Genomic DNA, 20719 nt, shown 5'->3' with positions numbered 1-20719 from the left:
TTGGAATTTGATGGGCAAAATTGATAGTGGGAGATACCCGATGTGATGGTATGGCAACTCTGCCATCCCTCACAAATGGGGCACATGAGCACTAGCTATGGGGTTTATGGCAGTGTAAGCTCGCCGAGGAGGGTTAGGATAAAATGATAGGGATCTAGAGAAGATTGACCATAGGTAACTGGAGATTTAAGTAGCGACATTATACCTGTAGTGGGGACGTAGAGAGTAGGGTAGTTGGATTATAATGACGAGGGAGCGCAATAGTATAAGGGGCGACTGGGAAGCGCGAGTTTCAGAGGGGAGTAGTTAGATCAGATGATGCCGTGTGTGTGTGAGTCTTAGTATTGAGCAAATGAGGCAATGCTCGTGAATGGTGCCGTGTGTGTTGAAAGTGTACTCAGCAGCGTATTGTGAGAAGTGTGAGATGAGTGACATTGTGTTGAGTGAATGAGCTTGCATGGGGTGCAAGTGAAGAACATGTGTGTGGAACGCTTGGTGGGTATGTCCAAGGTGCAGCCGGGGGGGGGGTGTGTCTGAGGTGCAGCCGGGGGGTGTGTCCATGGTGCAGCCGGTGGGTGTGTCCATGGTGCAGCCGGTGGGTGTGTCCGTAGTGCAGCCGGTGGGTGTGTCCGTGGTGCAGCCGGTGGGTGTGTCCGTGGTGCAGCCGGTGGGTGTGTCCGTGGTGCAGCCGGTGGGTGTGTCCGTGGTGCAGCCGGTGGGTGTGTCCGTGGTGCAGCCGGTGGGTGTGTCCGTGGTGCAGCCGGTGGGTGTGTCCGTGGTGCCACCGGTGGGTGTGTCCGTGGTGCCGCCGGTGGGTGTGTCCGTGGTGCAGCCGGTGGGTGTGTCTGTGGTGCCGCCGGTGGGTGTGTCCGTGGTGCAGCCGGTGGGTGTGTCCGTGGTGCAGCCGGTGGGTGTGTCCGTGGTGCCGCCTGTGGGTGTGTCCGTGGTGCCGCTGGTGGGTTTGTCCGTGGTGCAGCCGGTGGGTGTGTCCGTGGTGCAGCTGGTGGGTGTGTCCGTGGTGCAGCCGGTGGGTGTGTCCGTGGTGCAGCCGGTGGGTGTGTCCATGGTGCAGCCGGTGGGTGTGTCCGTGGTGCAGCCGGTGGGTGTGTCCGTGGTCTAGCCGGTGGGTGTGTCCGTGGTGCAGCCGGTGGGTGTGTCCGTGGTGCAGCCGGTGGGTGTGTCCGTGGTGCAGCCGGTGGGTGTGTCCGTGGTGCAGCCGGTGGGTGTGTCTGTGGTGCATTTGTAAATGTGTAGATTTTTTGTGTACACATGGGGTAAGGACAAGGGTAGAGTAGGTAACAGGGAAGGTGACGTATGGTAGGGACGAGCTTTTCTCCGCTCAGTCTCCAGACGCACCTCACTCTGCATTGCCTTTGTTGATGTGTACCCTTGTGACCTTACCCCTCACTCACCTGTTTTCTCTGTCTTCCTTCCCCAACCGAGGACCGTGCTCTCTGGGCACTGAGGGGAGCGTGCGGGGGGGGACGTCGGTGTGCCCGGAATTTCCGCAACCAGCTGCCTGCATCCACGCACCACTTATGGACCACAGTCTGTGGCCAAGCACCACTTATGGACCACCAGTTTTGTGGCATGGCCCTTCTGCTGGGACCGGCCAGGTTGGCCAGAGGAAGATCTTGCTTGCTGACCTCGGTGAGGTGGCACCAAGCCCACAGGTGAACCACCCATAGTCGGCCCCTGTGGGCCATTAAAAAAAAAAATGGACGCATTGTGTGCCTTTTTATTTCCATCAAATAGGCCGCAAGCAAAGAACAACACGAAGAATGACAACATCAAGAATGACAACGGCCAGCAGAGGGAGCCGAAGAGCAAGACCACCAGCTGTTGTTTTTTATAACGATGGTGACTGTGCACTCCGGTGCGTTTTGGTGAATGGTGCTTTGATGATTATTGGTGCTGGTGCGTCGATGCAGTGCATGCTGTCTCCCCCCCCCCCACCCCCCCAAAAGGAAAATCACAGGTCCTGGTTTAGTTTTGAAAATAATCAAAGTAACGTCACTTGTAAATAATGCTCCCCACCGTTCATGTGTAGTTTGAAAACCATTCCGCAATTCGGTTATCCTGTGGGCGTGCATCTGTTAGGTAGGGTGCAATACAGCAGAGGGACATACTTATTTTTGTTTTAAAACTGTCGCACTCAGGGTCAGGTTAATTGTAGAGGGAATTACACCTACGTGCCACACTAAGTTAAAGTTTTGTCGGCCCGAGCCGTGCCGTGAGGAATGAGGGTGCTGTGTTACAGTTTTTAGAACCTTCACTTTGTAAATTTAGTATTAAATTTCCTGTGTACATTTCCCCTTTTAATTGGCTGTTAATTGAAATGAGTGCACCGTAGCTAGTCCATATACAAGCACGTAGGCCACCAGAGAACCTCTCTATAGTTATTTCTTATTCTATGTTAGTTTAAGGCTCTGTTTCCCATTAATTGACACTGCATTGCACCAGACGAAATAAGATAGATCCCCTTTCAATTGCCCAAAACCTCCATTGCCGATTGTATTGCCAACCGCATCGCCAACCGCATTACCAACTGCATTCGTCCTCCATTACGCACGTGGTCAGCTCGGAGAAGAAAGGCGTGTCTCCACCTCGTCATGAGAAGGAGGAGTGAGCCAGCCCCCGATCAACCAACCAAGCATGAGGGGTTTGGCCTGAGAGGGCGGAGGAAAGAAACTTCGGGGAGGTTCAAGAAGATTCTAGGGCGTGGTTATATAACCCGTCACACGGAGCCCCCACCTCAGTCCAGTTGAGGAGGAGCTGAGAGGCGGAAGAGAGAGATGAGTGAGGAGTCCACCGCAGCTGAATCCACCGCAGCTGAATCCACCACAGCTGAGTCCACCGCAGCTGAGTGCACCGCAGTTGAGTTGAGAAGGAGTTGAGCTTTAACGGCAGTTCGACCCGCGGCCGCGAAGCAACGCCGCCGTACGAACGAGATTGAGGAGGGTCGGCGGCTGCTCACCTCGAGCCTTGCCGTTGACACGAGCCGGACCCGCACCCTTCCAGCCCTGTGGTCCCACCTCCTCATCCGTCCAGCCATCCACCTCCTGCCATTCCTGTCATCATCCCCATATAAGTCTGACTGTCGTCTGTTTGTCTGTGTTGTCCCTGGGGTTTAAGTAAGACTGTATAGATAAGTAGAATTGCACTGTGTCTTCCTCTTCTGTAAATTACTTTCGTTTTCTTTCCTCCTCCTTGGTTTTTTTGGTTTTGTTCAATAGTAATTCATAATAAATCCCTGTTCTTCCTACCTTTGCTTTCCTTTCTTCACATCCGTTCGTCTTTGTGATTTCCCCATTGAATACCTGTGGCACGATTTGGCCAATGCATAAGAATCGGGTTTTAGTACTGCTAATGGTTCGAGCCAGCCGCGGGCTGCTAATCCGCTCGGCAAATAACATCTTGTCCGCGGTCTCGAGCGAAGTTGCTCACCTGCCTCATGGAGGGAGCTGGGTAGCTTCAGGAGCGGAGACGGCCAGTGAAAATAGAAGGGGGATTAACGCCCCCCCCCCCCCCGATAAGGGGGAGTGCCGTGCTCCGTTTCCGCAACAATATATATATATATATATATATATATATATATATATATATATATATATATATATATATATATATATATATATATATATATATATATATATATATATATATATATATATATACATATACATATTGTGTCTGTTATGAACAATGTTAAAAAATAGTCAACTTCATGAATCACTTGTGCAGCCTTAATCTCATTGGAAATGCAAACGGCATTTGCATTTTATGACCTAGGGGCGCCTGGCGTCTTGTCCCCATCCGTGCAGGCAGAGTGCGACCCTATTTGCCATATACAGCTATAAATGGAATACACAAGCACGCTCTATTTTAGCACTAAAGACAAGGATTTAGAATCTATGGACATATTTCTGTTGTATAAAAATGTATAAACTTATATGTATCACGGTAAATAGTTTAAATTTCTTGCTGTTGTGATGGCGACATAAAAACCCAATTTTACCCAATGCCAGAGATAACCTGCCTCCCGAAGACAACTTTTAACTACTTGATGGAAGTCATAAAAACCTTGCACATGAGATGAGTAGGTTTTAACACACACGATTTTGACTGGAAAAATTTGCGGCCCAAGTTGTGGCTCAAGAAAGTCACTCAGTTCACAAATAAATAATTTTACACTTCCACACTACCAATGCCAGCAGGCCACAACTACTGTCTTCGCTCTCCACCAATGCCCGCATCGCTTCTCCCTCATGCCATCCGTCCGTGGCCAATCAGCGCCTCGCTTCTCCCTCTACCAATCGGCGGGCTTCGTCCTGCCTCGTGTCTTCCTATTGGTCAACTCCCGCCCAATTGGGTCCTTCTGGGCGTGGCTCTCGACCTGCCTGTTTCGATGTTGCCATGCAAGTTGGTGATGTAGCTGGCCGCGGTTCCATCGGCAGTGCTCCAAACTGGCTTTCGGTGATTTTCATTGTGGGCGGGAATTTAATTAGTGTACCAATGGGCCTGACTCGTGTCTATGGTGCAGTGCCAAAAGAGCCAACGGATAAATCACAAGGTCTCACGCACAGGGGAATTAACATAATCCCTACACTAGATAACATGCCCCATTCCTCGGGGACGAATATACACTTAATCGAACTTTCGAGCTAAACAGGTGCCTGACTTATGTACATCGATGTGGTTCTTTCTACCTACGATCATCAGAGCACTGACCTATGCAGATATACCTGAATCTATATATCACGACCCCAAAATTCATATATATATATATATATATATATATATATATATATATATATATATATATATATATATATATATACGTATATATATATATATATATATATATATATATATATATATATATATATATATATATATATATATATATATATATATATATATATATATTGTTGCGGATCTCAGCGTCGGGCTTTTTTTTTTTTTTTTTTAAATACTGAATTGAGGCTCGTGAAAGAGCTATCAGCGCATATCAGTTTACTCAGTGCACCTCAAAACTTTCCCCTTACCAAGGGGGGATTAGTCCCCTTGTCTTTTACTAGCCGACGGGATCCGGGGCTATGACGTTCCTTCCGGGCGGCGTTAAATAGGGTGGTAGGCCAAATTCCTATTACCTAAGTACCAACGCCGCCCAGGAAGCAAGGAAATAAACCCCGCCCGAATCACGGTTGTAGATGGAAATGCCGAGCGATAGCGAACCGTGATCCGAGCCGTTAACAATTACTAAACCCGATCCGAGCGGTTCTGATCATGCCACGCTTACCCAATGGAGGAAAACACTGATAAGGTCGAATTAGGAAGAAACAAGGGATAACAGATTTATTTGCAATTTGTACAGGAAGGAGAAGAAGAACACACAGTGCAGCCTTATTACAGTCTTAACTTATCCCAGGACACGGGCCCGTTTCACACTCAGACACACTAACACGGGGATTGCAGATGGTCAGGTGGATGGTTCAGGGATGATGGCATCCAGGCAGTTCGCTCCTGTCCCCGACTCACACCGCGAAGAAGATGGTCATGGCGGCAGAAGCTCCCCTCGGGTCGTTGGCGCGGAACGGACAATTACGGGGTTAAATGCGGGGTGAAAGGTAAGGCTGGCTGGGCGGTTACTTGCGACCACGGTCGTGTATGTAATAGATGAACCGGGCTTGGCAGTTATACTTGCGGACACGGCGGCGTAGGTAATAGATGAACCGGGCTTGGCAGTTATACTTGCGGTCACGGTCGCGTACGTAATAGAAGAGCCGGCGCTATATGCGCTCCCAAGACAGTTCAATGGCAAAGCGCCTCTCCCGCAGAAGTCCTTTTAGCACCGTCCTCATACAAAGCGCGTATCCTCTGCAAGTTCTCTTTCAACGAATCCTTTATCATGCGCAAGCCCAAACATGCGAGTCCTCGACAGTTCTCTCACCAAGCCCTCTCCCAACGAGTCCTTTCAAGGGCTTTGTGTGTGCGCTTATATAGCCTTTTCAGCAAACCTTCCAGTACTCGCTAGATGCGCCCTTGCCACGCCCTCTCAAGCCATGCCCACCGAGCCCTGGTTGGTTGTTGCCCTTACCGTCACCGCCTTCTGACGTGCTGCTTGATGCGGCCAGACCTCGTCCTCGCGCTCCTCCCTCTTCCCAGACCTACCTCGTGGCATTTGACTGGTTTCGAGCGAAACCAAGGGCAGCGAACGCTGCTGGTGGCCAAAGCGTAACAAACTGCTGCGGGTAGCCCAAAGCGTAACAAACTGCCGCGGGTAGCCCAAATGGGGCGCGGGATGGATGCTGCCCATGATGGAGATTGGAGGGTGGCCGCAAAATGAAAAGGACCGAAGCTTATTATTTCTTTACAAAACGCAGATATCACTAGTGGAAATAGCCTTATCCTCACACATACTATGACATAACTAATGTTCTAAATGGGCCTACGTGTTGCTTGTGGACTAACTATGGGGGCAAACCTTTAACCTTTAATGATCAATATGTACACTCTCAAAACCACAACAATATATATAAGTAATTGGTCCTATATACATATCCACGTCTCACCCTGATGGTCTTCACGGTGCCATTTAAAATGTTTCATTTCCCTTTTTCTCCCATGTTGAATTCTATATTCTACTAGCCGAAAGCACCCGGCATTGCCCGGGTTCTTTTTGAATGAATTTACTACTATAATTCAGCTTATACTCACGGCCGTCGAAGATTGACTACGATAATTCAGCTCAGCTTTTAATTGCAAAATTGGCCCAGCCCGGCCGAGGCGGCCTCGATCGGCCTCGCCACCTAGCCTACAACTTTCCCGGGGCCCGTCCCGACATTTTTAGTTGTTTTTTAAAATGAATTTACTACTATAATTTAGCTTTTCCTCGCGCCCGTAGAAGATTGACGACTATAATTCAGCTCAGCTTTTAATTTCGAAATGGGCCCAGCCCGGCCGAAGCGGCCTCGACCGGCCTCACCACCTAGCCTATAACCTTCCCCGGGCCCGTCCCGACATTTTTAGTTCTTTTTGAATGAATTTACTACTATAATTCAGCTTTTACTCATGGCCGTAGAAGATTGACTACTATAATTCGCTCTACTTTTTCCTCCTCAAAAGATTTTCAAATAAACCCTTCAAGTATACCAACATAATATACAGCTTTTCCTTTCTACATTCTCTAAATTTGCCTTCATATCACACCTCCTCTAACGTTTTGAAACGTATTTCTGAAAATTTCAAGAACCCCAGCTTGTAATGGATGTTTGTATTTAATCAATCATTCCTTTTGCACAACACACCAGCGTTCCACTCCATGTCGCCTCCCTCTACTCTCTCCTACTCCCATTCCATCAATACCTTCCCCATATTCCTCCCCTTCAAAACTCCTCCCCTTAAAAACTCCCCCCTCCCTCCTCCCCTTCATATCTCCCCCTCACTTCCCTCCCCTTCATATCTCCCCCCTCACCACTCTTCTTCAAAACTCCCCTCTCACCCCTCTCCTCAAAGTTGCCTCTTAACTCATCCACAAAGCTGCCCCCCCCCCTCATTCCTCCACCTCCTCCAAACCTCTCTCTCTCCCTTCCTCAAATTACTCCTCATTGTGCCTAATCACATCATCATCTTGCCTTTTGTCCTCTTCATCCTTCCCTTTCCCCTAGCTCTTCTGCAATCTCTGACACACTATCAACAGCACTCCCTACCCCCCCCCCCTCTCCCCCCTCATCTTATACTGTTCATTCATCATGCTCATTTGCTCATGTTGGTTGGGTTTTTAGCCATTGTTAGTATTTTTAACTTTCCAATGTTGGCGACCTCCGCTGGAGATTGTTCACAAAGAAACAAAGAAACTCGAGGAGTTTTGGAAGAAGCTATCGCGCGTGCCCACTACCAAGCAATGGTGTGGAACCAAGATTACGTGCCTGACCCACAGCTTCCACCTGCTACAGACTTTGGGTGGAAAGTGGAAGGTGATGGTCTGGTGGCCATCTCAACAAAGCAACTTCCTGCCCCATATGCCATCACTCACCTAGTTAAGTGTGGATGTACGACAACAAAATGCAGCTCTCACTGCTCTTGCAGATCACAGAATATGAACTGCACAGAGATGTGTGTGTGTGGTGCAGATGATGACAACTGCACTAACAATGACCACGGCCATGCTTTTGTGATTGATGAAGAAGAAGATTATGAAGATCCTTTGTTGTGAACAATATAAGAAGCTAATCTAAAAGCAAAAACATGTTTCCAGTTTACTCAGTGCAAATTTTTTTACAATGTGTGTCAACAATAACCATTAGATGCACATAGGAACACAATCATGGTAATGCAGAATTGTGGCCAAAATATGCTCTTTGAACTTTGACCTTAGTTCAAGGTCACAAGTCACAAGAATATTGACAACATCAGTCAGCTAATCGGACCCAGGATACATTTGTGATTAATTAGTAACAATTAACATTTTCTGGAGACGGGATGTACAAGCCATTATATGTATAACCGGGATATATGTTTAATAGGGTATGCTAACTATGCATAGTTTTGTCTTTTATTAGCTCATTTGCATATTGCAAAAAAACGAAAGGTCAAATGACGAAACAAATGTCATAATCAATGTTCCTTGTGAAATTTGCTACATTTTGGTACCCAGGTTGATATACTTTGGATGAAGTATGGTCACTGTAATGACGTTTGAACTTTGACGTTGAGTCAAGGTCACTAAAGGTCAACAGAAAAAAAATGGCGACATCATTATTCGGATTAGTAGGACCCAGTAGAATACATTTATAGTGGTTGCCCAAAATTAACATGTGAAGTGTGGGAGTGGGAGTTTGGTATGGAAGTGTGGGAGTGGGAGTTTGGTATGGAAGTGTGGGAGTTTGGGAGTGTGGGAGTGGGAGTTTGGTATGGAAGTGTGGGAGTGGGAGTTTGGTATGGAAGTGTGGGAGTTTGGGAGTGTGGGAGTGGGAGTTTGGTATGGAAGTGTGGGAGTGGGAGTTTGGTATGGAAGTGTGGGAGTTTGGGAGTGTGGGAGTGGGAGTTTGGTATGGAAGTGTGGGAGTGGGAGTTTGGTATGGAAGTGTGGGAGTTTGGGAGTGGGAGTTTGGTATGGAAGTGTGGGAGTGGGAGTTTGGGAGTGTGGGAGTGGGAGTTTGGTATGGAAGTGTGGGAGTGGGAGTTTGGTATGGAAGTGTGGGAGTGTGGGAGTGTGGGAGTGGGAGTTTGGTATGGAAGTGTGGGAGTGGGAGTTTGGTATGGAAGTGTGGGAGTTTGGAAGTGTGGGAGTGGGAGTTTGGTATGGAAGTGTGGGAGTGGGAGTTTGGTATGGAAGTGTGGGAGTTTGTCAGTGGGAGTTTGGTATGGAAGTGTGGGAGTGGGAGTTTGGTATGGAAGTGTGGGAGTTTGGCAGTGGGAGTTTGGTATGGAAGTGTGGGAGTGGGAGTTTGGTATGGAAGTGTGGGAGTTTGGCAGTGGGAGTTTGGTATGGAAGTGTGGGAGTGGGAGTTTGGTATGGAAGTGTGGGAGTTTGGCAGTGGGAGCTTGGTATGGAAGTGTGGGAGTGGGAGTTTGGTATGGAAGTGTGGGAGTGTGGGAGTGGGAGTTTGGTATGGAAGTGTGGGAGTGTGGGAGTGGGAGTTTGGTATGGAAGTGTGGGAGTTTGTTCCAGGGGCAGGTTTTTCCTACCTCTGGAAGAAACTCCAATTTCCCTGCATCGTGGAAGTGGGTTCTTAAATGAACATAGCGGTCGACAAGAAATTCTCTGACCTCTTGAGCAACCTCTGGTTGCAGGGAGCTAACAACGTTCGCAAATTTCGTATCCTGCGTTACAATCTTTCGAGTCAGGAACTGTGTGCTTCCACCTGCCCGAAACCATAAGGTTGGGTTGTTGAGCCCAAAGAGAGGGAGTGTCAGTCCAACCGCCGCGACTGGGGAAAGTGATGTGGCCTCAGTCGACGTCATAAGTAGGAACGTGTCCTTCAGGATCAGACATGCTGATTGGTCATCGAATATAGATACGAGTCCAATTGTGTCGAAACTCCAAATTCCATGTTAATCCCCCTCTTCTTCTTCACCTACATGCTTCCTCCTCACGTTGTCATCGTTGATTGGTTGTTCCTGGTTTTCAGAGATTGCTGAATTGCTTCTGCCTGCACCGTCTGTTCATGTAAAACTCGAAGAAACCACAGACTAATGGCGCAGCCCAGATAACAAACACCCTGCCTGTGAAACACGTGATGAGAGTTTAACGCTCGGGTGGGATTCGAACCCAGGCTGGGCACCTTCGAGGCAATGAGTGCGTACCTTTCAAGTCCAGGTCGAATATCCAGGCAGCTTGGGAGGGTTACCATGGTAAACACCCCTGGGTTTGACAAACTCGTTTTGATTAAGGCTGTAACTGTAAGTGTATAATCCTCATTTTGCACGAAACTAAATAATTTCACTTTTATACAAACGCATTGTTCAAAAACACAAATTACACCGTTCGGTTTTAAAAGGTAAAAGGTACGTCGATAACTCTTTCTCCTCATAATCAAGGTAAACGAGAGAAAAAAAAGAAATAACTCGAAATTATTGGTGACGTAGGTGCGTGCAAGGGATTAGGGATCGCTCCACTGCGTGATGACGTCACGCGAAGGGCATATAGGTGACGTCAATGGCGACATGGCGCTTGCGCACTGTGTCGCGCGTCCTTTGCACGTTGAGGCGAATCCGAATCGTATCCACAGAGTTGTCGAGCTGCGCAGACCTGAAGGCTTTTAAGTTGCATTCAGCAGCCATTACACGGAGTTCCTTCAGCATGTTCCAGGTCGAGAAGAGAGGGACAGAGAACGCTCTCGACTATCGTCTCTACTTCAGTGAGTTAGGCCACATCGTGTCCATTCACTTCACCATACTGTATGTCGAGTGGGTCAGGCGGTCCATGTGGTCCTGCTCATTTCATTTGATTAACTAATTACATCCCGATTTATCATTGTGGGTAAAGCCGAAGGTTTAGTGATTTTGGTGCTGTTTTTGTTTTCCATGTTGTTTAATCGTATTTCATTTGGTAATTGTTTTGTTATTTGACGATGATGATGATGATGATGATGGTTATGATGTGTGTGTGTGTGTGTGTGTGTGTGTGTGTGTGTGTGTATATAAATATATATATAAATAATCATGAAACTATGCAAATCTCATTACGATTCATTTGGTGGAGCTGCTTGGTGCAAAGAGGATTTGGTACGTATTAAATGCTTGATTTATCGATTAAATGCTGCGCCCTTGTGTATGGTGATCAAATAGTGAACAGAACCAGACAGGATGATGAACAGAACCGGACACAGGGTGATGAACAGAACCGGACACAGGGCGATGAACAGAACCGGACACAGGGTGATGAACAGAACCGGACACAGGGTGATGAACAGAACCGGACACAGGGTGATGAACAGAACCGGACACAGGGTGATGAACAGAACCGGACACAGGGTGATGAACAGAACCGGACACAGGGTGATGAACAGAACCGGACACAGGGTGATGAACAGAACCGGACACAGGGTGATGAACAGAACCGGACACAGGGTGATGAACAGAACCGGACACAGGGTGATGAACAGAACCGGACACAGGGCGATGAACAGAACCGGACACAGGGCGATGAACAGAACCGGACACAGGGCGATGAACAGAACCGGACACAGGGCGATGAACAGAACCGGACACAGGGCGATGAACAGAACCGGACACAGGGCGATGAACAGAACCGGACACAGGGCGATGAACAGAACCGGACACAGGGTGATGAACAGAACCGGACACAGGGTGATGAACAGAACCGGACACAGGGTGATGAACAGAACCGGACACAGGGTGATGAACAGAACCGGACACAGGGTGATGAACAGAACCGGACACAGGGTGATGAACAGAACCGGACACAGGGTGATGAACAGAACCGGACACAGGGTGATGAACAGAACCGGACACAGGGTGATGAACAGAACCGGACACAGGGTGATGAACAGAACCGGACACAGGGTGATGAACAGAACCGGACACAGGGTGATGAACAGAACCGGACACAGGGTGATGAACAGAACCGGACACAGGGTGATGAACAGAACCGGACACAGGGTGATGAACAGAACCGGACACAGGGTGATGAACAGAACCGGACACAGGGTGATGAACAGAACCGGACACAGGGTGATGAACAGAACCGGACACAGGGTGATGAACAGAACCGGACACAGGGTGATGAACAGAACCGGACACAGGGTGATGAACAGAACCGGACACAGGGTGATGAACAGAACCGGACACAGGGTGATGAACAGAACCGGACACAGGGTGATGAACAGAACCGGACACAGGGTGATGAACAGAACCGGACACAGGGTGATGAACAGAACCGGACACAGGGTGATGAACAGAACCGGACACAGGGTGATGAACAGAACCGGACACAGGGTGATGAACAGAACCGGACACAGGGTGATGAACAGAACCGGACACAGGGTGATGAACAGAACCGGACACAGGGTGATGAACGGAACCGGACACAGGGTGATGAACGGAACCGGACACAGGGTGATGAACGGAACCGGACACAGGGTGATGAACGGAACCGGACACAGGGTGATGAACGGAACCGGACACAGGGTGATGAACGGAACCGGACACAGGGTGATGAACGGAACCGGACACAGGGTGATGAACGGAACCGGACACAGGGTGATGAACGGAACCGGACACGCTGATGAACGGAACCGGACACGGTGATGAACGGAACCGGACACAGGGTGATGAACGGAACCGGACACAGGGTGATGAACGGAACCGGACACAGGGTGATGAACGGAACCGGACACAGGGTGATGAACGGAACCGGACACAGGGTGATGAACGGAACCGGACACAGGGTGATGAACGGAACCGGACACAGGGTGATGAACGGAACCGGACACAGGGTGATGAACGGAACCGGACACAGGGTGATGAACGGAACCGGACACAGGGTGATGAACGGAACCGGACACAGGGTGATGAACGGAACCGGACACAGGGTGATGAACGGAACCGGACACAGGATGATGAACGGAACCGGACACAGGATGATGAACGGAACCGGACACAGGATGATGAACGGAACCGGACACAGGATGATGAACGGAACCGGACACAGGATGATGAACGGAACCGGACACAGGATGATGAACGGAACCGGACACAGGATGATGAACGGAACCGGACACAGGATGATGAACGGAACCGGACACAGGATGATGAACGGAACCGGACACAGGATGATGAACGGAACCGGACACAGGATGATGAACGGAACCGGACACAGGATGATGAACGGAACCGGACACAGGGTGATGAACGGAACCGGACACAGGGTGATGAACGGAACCGGACACAGGGTGATGAACGGAACCGGACACAGGGTGATGAACGGAACCGGACACAGGGTGATGAACGGAACCGGACACAGGGTGATGAACGGAACCGGACACAGGGTGATGAACGGAACCGGACACAGGGTGATGAACGGAACCGGACACAGGTTGATGAACGGAACCGGACACAGGGTGATGAACGGAACCGGACACAGGGTGATGAACGGAACCGGACACAGGGTGATGAACGGAACCGGACACAGGATGATGAACGGAACCGGACACAGGATGATGAACGGAACCGGACACAGGATGATGAACGGAACCGGACACAGGATGATGAACGGAACCGGACACAGGGTGATGAACGGAACCGGACACAGGGTGATGAACGGAACCGGACACAGGGTGATGAACGGAACCGGACACAGGGTGATGAACGGAACCGGACACAGGGTGATGAACGGAACCGGACACAGGGTGATGAACGGAACCGGACACAGGATGATGAACGGAACCTGACACAGGATGATGAACGGAACCTGACACAGGATGATGAACGGAACCGGACACAGGGTGATGAACGGAACCGGACACAGGGTGATGAACGGAACCGGACACAGGGTGATGAACGGAACCGGACACAGGGTGATGAACGGAACCGGACACAGGGTGATGAACAGAACCGGACACAGGGTGATGAACAGAACCGGACACATGAAAGCTCAATGTGATGTACACACTTCCTGTGTTAAAAGACGGTTAATGCTTGAACAGGAAAGCTATTTTAATCAACCGAGAATGGGGAAACTTCAGTTTTCTTCAGACCGGAACCAGACACAGGGTGATGACCGGAACCAGACACAGGGTGATGACCGGAACCGGACACAGGGTGATGACCGGAACCGGACACAGGGTGATGACCGGAACCGGACACAGGGTGATGACCGGAACCGGACACAGGATGACCGGAACCGGACACAGGGTGATGACCGGAACCAGACACAGGGTGCTGACCGGAACCGGACACAGGATGCTGACCGGAACCGGACACAGGATGCTGACCGGAACCGGACACAGGATGCTGACCGGAACCGGACACAGGATGCTGACCAGAACCGGACACATGGTGATGGCCGGAACCTTGGGCACTGGGTGGTGGCCGGAACCTTGGGCACGGGGTGGTGGCCTGAACCCTGGGCACGGGGTGGTGGCCTGAACCCTGGGCACGGGGTGGTGGCCGGAACCTTGGGCACGGGGTGGTGGCCGGAAGCCTGGGCACGGGGTGGTGGCCTGAACCCTGGGCACGGGGTGGTGGCCTGAACCCTGGGCACGGGGTGGTGGCCGGAAGCCTGGGCACGGGGTGGTGGCCGGAAGCCTGGGCACGGGGTGGTGGCCGGAAGCCTGGGCACGGGGTGGTGGCCGGAAGCCTGGGCACGGGGTGGTGGCCGGAAGCCTGGGCACGGGGTGGTGGCCGGAACCCGAGCACGGGGTGGTGGCCACAATTTTTGTGTCGATGACGACCGCTGATCACTTGATAACACTTGTGGATCTGCCCAACTGTGGGAATCAAAGCTACACCAAAGGAGGCAAGAAATGAGTGTTTAACCATTCGTAACTCGCTTTAAAATGTAAGTTTTATTGTTCATCATTTCTAATTTTACTTTCTGGTTGATGTTTGGACTCGGGCGGTGTAAACCGTTCGACATTTGTTATCAATTTCCGTGATAGTGCAAAGGGAACGCTTGGACTTCACACTGTAAGCAAAGTCCGTTTTTGGTTGTTTATAATTATAATTTGTTGAACGTTCTGTAGTACTTGTTGTATATTGTGTACCTCGTTATACCAAGTGCATCGACAGTTACCGCCACAAGAATTAACCTTCAGGGTGTATGACATTTAAAGGTCTCTTGCTTTAATGTTAAGTAATGCAATATGGTGTGCTAACATGGATGGTGTGAATGAATGAATGAATGAATGGATTCATTCATTCATTCAATGCATCCGGCCGTAAAACATTGCTTCAAAAAGAGGGCCCCAAAAAAAAAACAACAACCACGGTTCCCGAAAAAGGCCAACCCCTGCTTTGTGGGGGAAAATGGCCTCTAAAGGTGGTTATAATGCAATATGGTGTGCTAACATGGATGGTGTGTGTGTGTGTTTTTTTTTTTGTTTTTTTTTTACAGAGAACGAAGAGGGCAGTTACATCTCACCTTTCCATGACGTCCCACTTCATGCCAACAAGGGGGCGGTGAGTGTTGTTATGACTGAGCCAGTATATCAAAAGCTTGTAATGTTTTTTGCAAAATAGTCCTGCTTTACATGTGCATATCATGCAAAAGACAAAGGCTTGCCTGCATTGGATACGTACTTTTCGTTGTGTGTTTTTGATCTTGAGTGAATGCATCAACTGTGTTTTGTGTTGGGACCCACCTGTTATAGGATGTTCATGGTGATGTTGAGGTCTTAATGGGGTTTGTGAGTAATTGAGCTTCAGACAATGCCGCTGCCGTGAAGAAAGAAATTCCTTCGCCATTGAAATGAAGAAACGTTTGAGATTGCATTGAGTGGAATGTTTATATTTATTTGTTTGGGGTGTGTGTGAGGGGACTCGGATGGGGCTTGTTATAATGGTCTCCAAGTCCATCAGATGTTAAAATTAAGGAATTGTCGTATAACCCCAATTTTTGGGAAAAGTTGGACATTTTTCATTGTGAAGTGCTTTTCCTTCCTTGTCTTTTGTTGGTTAGAAAACTGAAGTTTCCCCATTCTAGGTTGATTAAAATAGCTTTCCTGTTCAAGCATTAACCGTCTTTTAACACACGTTGGTGTGTACATCACATTGAGCTTTTGGTGTCTGTGTGACGCACAAGAAAGAAAAGGAGGCATTGCTAATTGAGCTGTCAGACCCCAGCAATTTTTGACCTCAACGTAGAAATCAAGGAAATGACCATATACCAAGCCCTCAAAAATGATAAATGAATGACCAAAAATGAAAAGAAGCTGAAGAGCACTCAAATTGTTCCAGTGATTAATTTGAACAACGGGAATGATAAAAAAAAGAATCTTGGAGATCTAATAAACATTCCTGGGGATATTACGACAAACTGCAGTTGGAAGCTGTCCGAGGCTTGGTGACGATGCTGAAAAGAACGCTCAGAACAAAACTGAGAGAAAACTTCACAAACTTCTTTGTACCTTTTTCGTACCTACCTGTGTTCGTGGAATTGTGCATATGAGGGACTTGGGTGGGTGTGCTGATAGGATAGCGGAGAGGTACGCACACTTTTGAATCCTGACCCAGTTGTAAACTGTCATTCTGGTGAATCGCAGGAAGGTGGGTGATTCATCAATGTGTATGCCGACCCTTGGATCGATGTTAAACTGGGCATTCCGTCTTCCGGCCTTAGTGGATGTTAAAGACCCCACGGTGTCCTTCACAAAGAGAAGGCGAACTACCCCCAACAACATGGCCAAATTATAAATTCCTGCCCTAACTACTGATTGGAAGGCAATGGTAAACCACCCAATATAAGCCTGCCCATAAATTGCTTCGGCAGTACTGTTCCTGCCCTTTGGGCAGAATATGTGTGTGAATGAGGATGAGGAGGGAGGAGGGGCTAAAGATGCACATATGTCACAGTTATCGCGATACATGCTTTAAATTGCGATACATGCCAAATCAGATTATCCATTGTTGTGTTTTGCATAATGCATAATCGTGTAACATATAGAGTGCATGATGAGAATCGTATTCTGCAGAATGAATGGATGAATGAATGATCGTTTTAAGGCCATTTCCCCCTGCTAGAGCGGGGGTTAGCCTTGCAGGCCCCATGACAATCATGGTTCCCTGTTTGAGGCAATGTTTTTATGGCTGGATACCCTTCCTGATACCCTTCCTGATGCCAACCCTTAGTCGCCTCTTAAGATGCGCAGGGATATGGTGTATCTGCAGGAAGTCCTATCTATCTATAATTCCAGTAATCTCTGTGTGTTTGTTTGTTTGTTTGTCTGTGACCGCTGTTTCTCGACAACCACGGGTCCGATATACTTTAAACTTGCCAGGTATATTGCTGGGGACCCGAGGATGTGCCTTTTCAAGGTTTCATATTAATCGGACAATTACTTACCGAGCTATGTCCAAAAAACGATTCAACCAATCAGAGAGCAGCGAGCTATCGCGTGTGCCGAACGTGGCGAACACACTCTGCCTCGGATGGCACATTTGAGAGCGTATTCATTTATTTCCCGTCGGCAAACTATGTTGGCGCTATGTTGGCGTTAAACGATGTTTTAAAACTAATTAAAACCCCGGGGGGATTGTCACTGTACTCGCAAGCCGTTCGCCGTTCGCTTTGGCGTTGCGAATGGACCAAAACATTTCATGGACCAAACCATTTCATGTAAAGCGTTCGCCGTTCGCTTTGGCGTTGCGAATGGACCAAAACATTTCATGGACCAAACCATTTCATGTAAATAGAGGGGGGGATATAATTTTAGATATAGATATAGTACGGGCATGCCCTAGTAATGATAAATGCCAAATTATGGCATGTTCAGTATGTCCCACTTGCATTATATATATATTGTTACGTGCTCCTCCCCGACCCACTGGTCACGGTGTACCTCCGAGCCCCGAGAGGAGTCACGGCAGAAAAATGTGTTATTCTGTATGTCAAAGATCGATGGTGAAGCCACACCAATTGTTACCAACAAACAAATATTGTATTAAGATCACACAAGAACAACAGTACAACAATAATAGTAATCAAAAGTACAATCAATATATCCTATGATGGTACCATCAGTTTCGTAACATATAACTCACTGTGCTCCAAGTGAGTGAACCAAGAACATTCCCAATGTCTCTTTCCCGGCTTCAAGCCAAAGTCGATCCGCTCCAGCGATTGTCAGAACGATGTCTAATCGAGACCATAATCCCGTTTGGATGATAGTCAGTCATGCGGCCAAAGCTGCGTAAAGGCGCCCTCCAGGCGACTGGGAAATCACACCCTTGGGTATGGACGTACCACGGCTCAGTCGGCGAACCACAAATTAACCTTCAAAAGCCACGTTGTGCACACACACACCAGATACGTCTGAATCTGGTGAAAACGGCTGAGGAAGCAAAGTTACCTTGCTCGGCGCGCAATTCGCGCGAGTCAAAATGGCCGACGGCCCGTTCTCGAGACGTAACGGCCCTTCGATGATTCTCTTCGGAATCAGTCGCAAAACCTGACACGCAGGTTGATCTGTCACAGCGATAACAACTCTGTCGCAGGAATCCCTTTCCTGGGAAACCCAAAGTTCACTCATGACTCTTGCTCGCCAATGTTCGCTCCAGACCGCAAAGCAGCTATGCTTCTTGTCCGACTCCATTCACTCCGCCTTCTTTTTCTTCTCTTCCTCTTCCTCTTCGTCGCCGTCCGGTTCCTGTTTCATTTAAAACATTAACCTTTTTACCTTTTGACAATAATAATTGCTATTTCCCTCAAACAACAATAATAATAATACATGGAATCAAAAATGTTTACAGTGGATGAAAACCACAACAACGGAAGTGACGAATCTGTAACTATATATATATATATATATATATATATATATATCTCCAATAAGTCCATTTTATAGTTCTCCAACCCATCATTTTTGTCTTGATGACAACGTTTCTGCCAGCAACCCGACATGCCCTGGGCCTCCACTAGCCTTTGTCAAGAGCTGAGTGGCTACATCAAAATGTTATATTTTTTTGATGGATGAGGTTGGTAGGCGACAAGAACAAGCTGATTTGATTTTGTTTCATGTCCGGGTGCAGATCCGGCAGATAGTGATTCTTCACCATTGAGTGATTGGGCTAAAATCGATACATAGCGGGATATCTCAAAAAGTTATGGATGGATTTGGACGAAACTTGTTGGACAGGTTGATTGTGTGGCAAGGAAGAATCGATTCAATTTTGGTGAAGATCCGGATCCGGCTCGTATAACTTTTTAAGTGATTCTTCACCATTGAATGATATGGCCAACCAGACGGAGGTATGCTCTCTACTGAGTGCCATTCTAGTTTGATTTTGTTTCAGGTCCAGGTGCAGATCCGGCCTATCCATGGGATACAAAACATAAACTGTTCAGCCTAGCGGAGGTATGTGCTCCACTGAGTGCCGTTCTAGTTCACTTTTATATACGGTACTTGTGCTTTGATATGGAGCAAATCGTTTATTATATTCTCCTCTGCCATGCTCGTTTTGAGGAAGATGTTTATTCTAAAACTTCAGTAAAAAGGTGACAAGCTATAAAAATGTAGTTGACATACGTTGCCTGGGGAAATTCAATGCAATATGTACAATTTTTAAATATTCCCTTCATGACAAATTGGGGAATGTTGGCTTTCTAGTTTTGTATGAATCACCAATCTTGGGTGTTGCAAAATTCTGTTGTGCCACTTTTCCTTTTTTTCGACTTTTTTATTTATTTTATTTTTTAAATACAATAAAGCACTACAACCTAGACATTCCATCTTCCCAAAACATATTCAATCACTCCAGGGAAAAACCCAGGTCGTAAAAATATAAGCAATATACTCACTCGAGGCCTGAACACGGAGGTTTTATAATAAATCTGTGTAAAGCAATCTTTTTAATAACAGGTACATGTGTAAACATTCGTAAGTAAATTTGTGTTGTTGACAACAAAACACGACAAACTCAACATATGATCTTCACAATGCATGTTACTCGATTGCTCCTGGGAAAAATCCCAGGCAGTGCATGAGCACAACACTCGATCGATTCCTGAAGGCCAATTATCTGGTTTTATCTCAGGCCAATTTTTTCTATCTAAACATAACCCTCGACTTTCGGCTGGTGAAATATGAGGGAATGCTAATTTTGGTTGCACTGGTTCCTGCATGGTCCAAATGCAAAAACAAACAAAGACACAAACAAATTTTCTTCTTTATATATTAGGTCATTGAGTTGGATTTTAAGCTGTGTGGAACGGCTGTGAGAGATCGGGAAATTTGTGGTTACTTCTGGACAGTGAGCTATCATGTTGATGAGCCATTTCTAGCCGCTTCCGGTTCTACTAAGCAATGCTATCTATAGAACTAATGTTATTAGTTCGTGGACGTTAAATATCCCACGGTGTTCTTTGCAAAGAGTAGGCAAACTTTCGCCTGCACCATTAACAAATTCCAAATCCCTGCCCCAACATTTAGTTGTATGTCAGTCCTGGCCAGCTGGTTGGTGAAAGACTTGGGCCAACCCCACAAGAACGTGGGAATAATTGTTGGCTGTCAAGGAGAGGAATATATATGCAAAG

The 20719-nt window shown here is 47.8% G+C and overlaps 1 protein-coding gene across 3 annotated transcripts in view; it reads left to right on the top strand.

The window, feature by feature from the left end:
- The first annotated feature begins 10619 nt into the window (after positions 1-10619).
- Positions 10620-20719, top strand: part of LOC137432432 (inorganic pyrophosphatase-like) — a 283251-nt gene continuing 273151 nt past the window's right edge. For 2 of the 3 annotated variants that reach the window (XR_013624297.1, XM_078783203.1), the window contains exons 1-2: positions 10620-10865; positions 15584-15648. Coding sequence is in view for 2 of the 3 variants with exons in the window: in XM_078783203.1 (XP_078639329.1) it covers positions 10664-10865; positions 15584-15648 (267 nt within the window). In the remaining variant the exon portion in view is untranslated. The remainder of the gene's footprint in view (positions 10866-15583; positions 15649-20719) is intronic. The other variant, XM_078783204.1, reaches the window with a different exon arrangement.

This window comes from Myxine glutinosa, chromosome 8 (genome assembly GCF_964187855.1).
Source record: "Myxine glutinosa chromosome 8, kmMyxGlut1.1, whole genome shotgun sequence".
Classification (NCBI taxonomy): Eukaryota; Metazoa; Chordata; class Myxini; order Myxiniformes; family Myxinidae; genus Myxine; species Myxine glutinosa.
This window is presented reverse-complemented; position numbering and strand designations above follow the sequence as displayed.